A 2,979-nucleotide genomic window follows, 5' to 3' on the forward strand; every position below is an offset into this window, starting at 1 on the left:
TAATTTTGCTGTTACAATGTGCCTCTTATCTTAAAAAGGAAAGTAATATATAACATAATTTGTGGATATGTGCAAGCCTCTGGTCCTGACTGAATTGGAATATAGACTTTTCTCTTGAAACCAGTTCTCTCAGTTAAGGGTTGTATTGGTAGCTATATGCAATCAAGTGGATCACTAATAACCATCCAGATTAGTATAAAAACAGAATGATAAGCCCACTTGATAAAGAAAATAACTACTAGATAAATAAACTAAAATTTAATTTAAAAAACAAGTGCTCAGTTTGAATGAAGTACTTATGCAAGAAAATATACATCTGAAAATTAATTCTTTAGCATGGGAAACAGATGTCATAGCTCATCTCTCTCAGTGCATACTTCAGGAAGCTGACATTTCTTATTACTTATTTCCAAAATACTAAGATAGACTTGTTTAAAACCTACCTTCCTACTCCCCATAGGGATGATATAACTATTCAACACTGGTTGAGTGTGAACAAGACTGTCATGGTGAGTATTAGTGCTCTGGCATTTCTTCTCCTTCTTGTGCATCAGTGACCTCAAGACCTTCACCGCTCATAACATTTCAGTAATCCCTTGCATTGGTGTCTTCTAGGTCCATGCCACATCCACCCTATCAGACACTCAGTGACAGAAACCAATGAACTACATTTTAACGACCCCCTCCGATGATTTTTATGCAAGCAAGCCAAGTTTGAAAAACCTGATTTGGAGTTTCCCAAATACAAGATGTTCCCACTTTGCTTTTAACTCTCCCTGTAACACAAGGGGATAGTTATCGTCATCCTTGTTCTACATTCAGTTTCAGAATGGTCAGGTTACTTGTCTAAAGACATCACCTCTATTCTGTAGTGAGGGAAAGTAAGTCACTGGTGCCAGATCCTGTTTATTGTTTCCCCCACAAGTGACTGTGACCCATCTTCTGTGAGTGGATGGCGGATGCAGTTCTCGTAACGCTTCCAAACTTTTTCTGCCACTTCTCTGCTGTAGGTAAAATAAGGTGAAGATGGCGGCACAATGAATAACAGCCATCCTAAAGAGTTTGTTCTACTAGGCTTTGCAGATCGTCCTTGGCTGGAGCTTCCTCTATTTGCTATTCTTCTTATAACATACCCCATGGCCATGGTAGGAAACACGGCCATCATTCTGGTGTCCAGGTTAGATGCCCGTCTGCACAGCCCCATGTATTTCTTCCTCACCAACCTCTCCTTCCTGGACATGTGCTACACCACAAGCATCGTCCCTCAGATGCTGTTTAACCTGGGAAGCACCAAGAAGACGATCAGCTATGTGGGATGTGCAGCTCAGCTTTATTTCTTCCACATAATGGGGGGCACAGAATGTCTGCTTCTGGCTATTATGTCTTTTGATCGCTACCTGGCTATCTGCAAGCCTCTACACTACACCCTCATCATGAACCCACGCATCTGTATCCTGCTGGCATCCACTGTGTGGTTGACTGGAATCACGTATGCTGTCTCAGAGGCCACTGCTACCTTGCAGTTACCACTGTGTGGACTCAATAAATTGGACCACTTGCTGTGTGAGATTCCTGTTCTGATAAAGGCTGCCTGTGGAGAAAAGGCTGCTAATGAGCTCACACTCTCTGTGGTGTGTATTTTTATGTTAGCTGTCCCGCTAGGCTTAATTCTTGCTTCCTATGCTTGCATTGGACATGCTGTATTTAAAATTAAGTCTTCTGAGGGAAGGAAAAAGGCCTTTGGAACATGTTCTTCCCATCTCATTGTAGTTTTCTTGTTTTATGGTCCAGGCATTAGCATGTACCTTCAGCCCCCCTCCTCCATCTCAAGAGACCAGCCCAAATTCATGGCACTCTTCTATGGAGTAGTGACCCCTGCGCTGAACCCTTTTATCTACACCTTGAGGAATAAGGATGTAAAGGGGGCATTAGACAACCTAGTCAGGGGCATTTTTGCATCCAAGTGACAGCTGAAATTATTTAACAGTTACAGAAGGTTTATAGGGTTTTCTCTAGTAGCTCATTCTTGTCTCCTATTTCCCCAAATCTCATGTGAGATCTTCTTGCAGAACACGTCATGTTTCTGATAACTCAATATAACGATGTTAGGCAACAATGATACTTGGCTATATGCACCATTAAGTGCATGGTTTGTGAAAATGCATTAAAAATAGTTCCACTCTGGTTGGTACATACCAAAATACTGACTGTATTAAGTAATAAAATATGTAATAATATAAACAAAAATATAAACTCATTCGTTCAAACGAATGATCATAAAATTCCATGGCAACCACTCATCAGTGGACTTTCCATTACAGCATCACCTGAGACGCAGTTCATTGTTCTCTGCCACATTAGGCCATGTCTCAGTTGTCAGCATGGCTACACTGTGCATTCCACGTGGGGCACCTGATCCTTTAGTACAACCACGAGTCTCCTAAGTCTATCAACCTCCATTATGAAGACACGATTGTTCTTGAAAAATACACTGTGACTCTTGTTTAACAAACAGGTGTGCAGTGTTGCATTTTTTAATTAAGAAATTTATCGTTAAATCTTAAAATAAATAAAATAAGGACAAATCATACAGATGAATTTCTTAATGTTCCTTTTAAAGGTCATAAGTGTGTGTCTTCTGAGTCAGTGAGAGAACAAAGAAGTTCTATTAATAATGAACCCCATCCTGTAACCATTTTGTGGATCTGTTCTATTGTTTTCTTTTTAATTTTTATATCATTTATTTACGCTCTAATCTTTTATTGGTAAGTCCCTGCAAGACCAATTAAAAGTAAAAGTGAAAGGATGCACATAAATAAAATCATGAATGAGAGAGGAAAGATCACAACCAATACAACAGATATACAGATTATTAAAAGAGAATATTATGAGCAAGTATATGTCAATAAATGGGGCATCCTGGAAGAAATGGATAAACTCCAGAAACATATAAACTACCAAAACTGAAACAGGAAGAAA

At 39.4% G+C, this 2,979-nt stretch overlaps 1 protein-coding gene across 1 annotated transcript; it reads left to right on the top strand.

The window, feature by feature from the left end:
• Positions 1–1,037: 1,037 nt before the first annotated feature.
• On the top strand, positions 1,038–1,967 carry LOC115515036 (olfactory receptor 2B6-like). The gene has a single exon (XM_030317142.1). The coding sequence runs from the start codon at positions 1,038–1,040 to the stop codon at positions 1,965–1,967; it is 930 nt and encodes a 309-aa protein (XP_030173002.1).
• Positions 1,968–2,979: the final 1,012 nt, after the last annotated feature.

The sequence above is a fragment of the Lynx canadensis genome, chromosome B2, assembly GCF_007474595.2.
Source record: "Lynx canadensis isolate LIC74 chromosome B2, mLynCan4.pri.v2, whole genome shotgun sequence".
Classification (NCBI taxonomy): Eukaryota; Metazoa; Chordata; class Mammalia; order Carnivora; family Felidae; genus Lynx; species Lynx canadensis.

Excerpts from the sequence above, each read along its gene's own strand:
- LOC115515036 (XM_030317142.1), top strand. The coding sequence starts at position 1,038 with ATGAATAACAGCCATCCTAAAGAGTTTGTTCTACTAGGCTTTGCAGAT.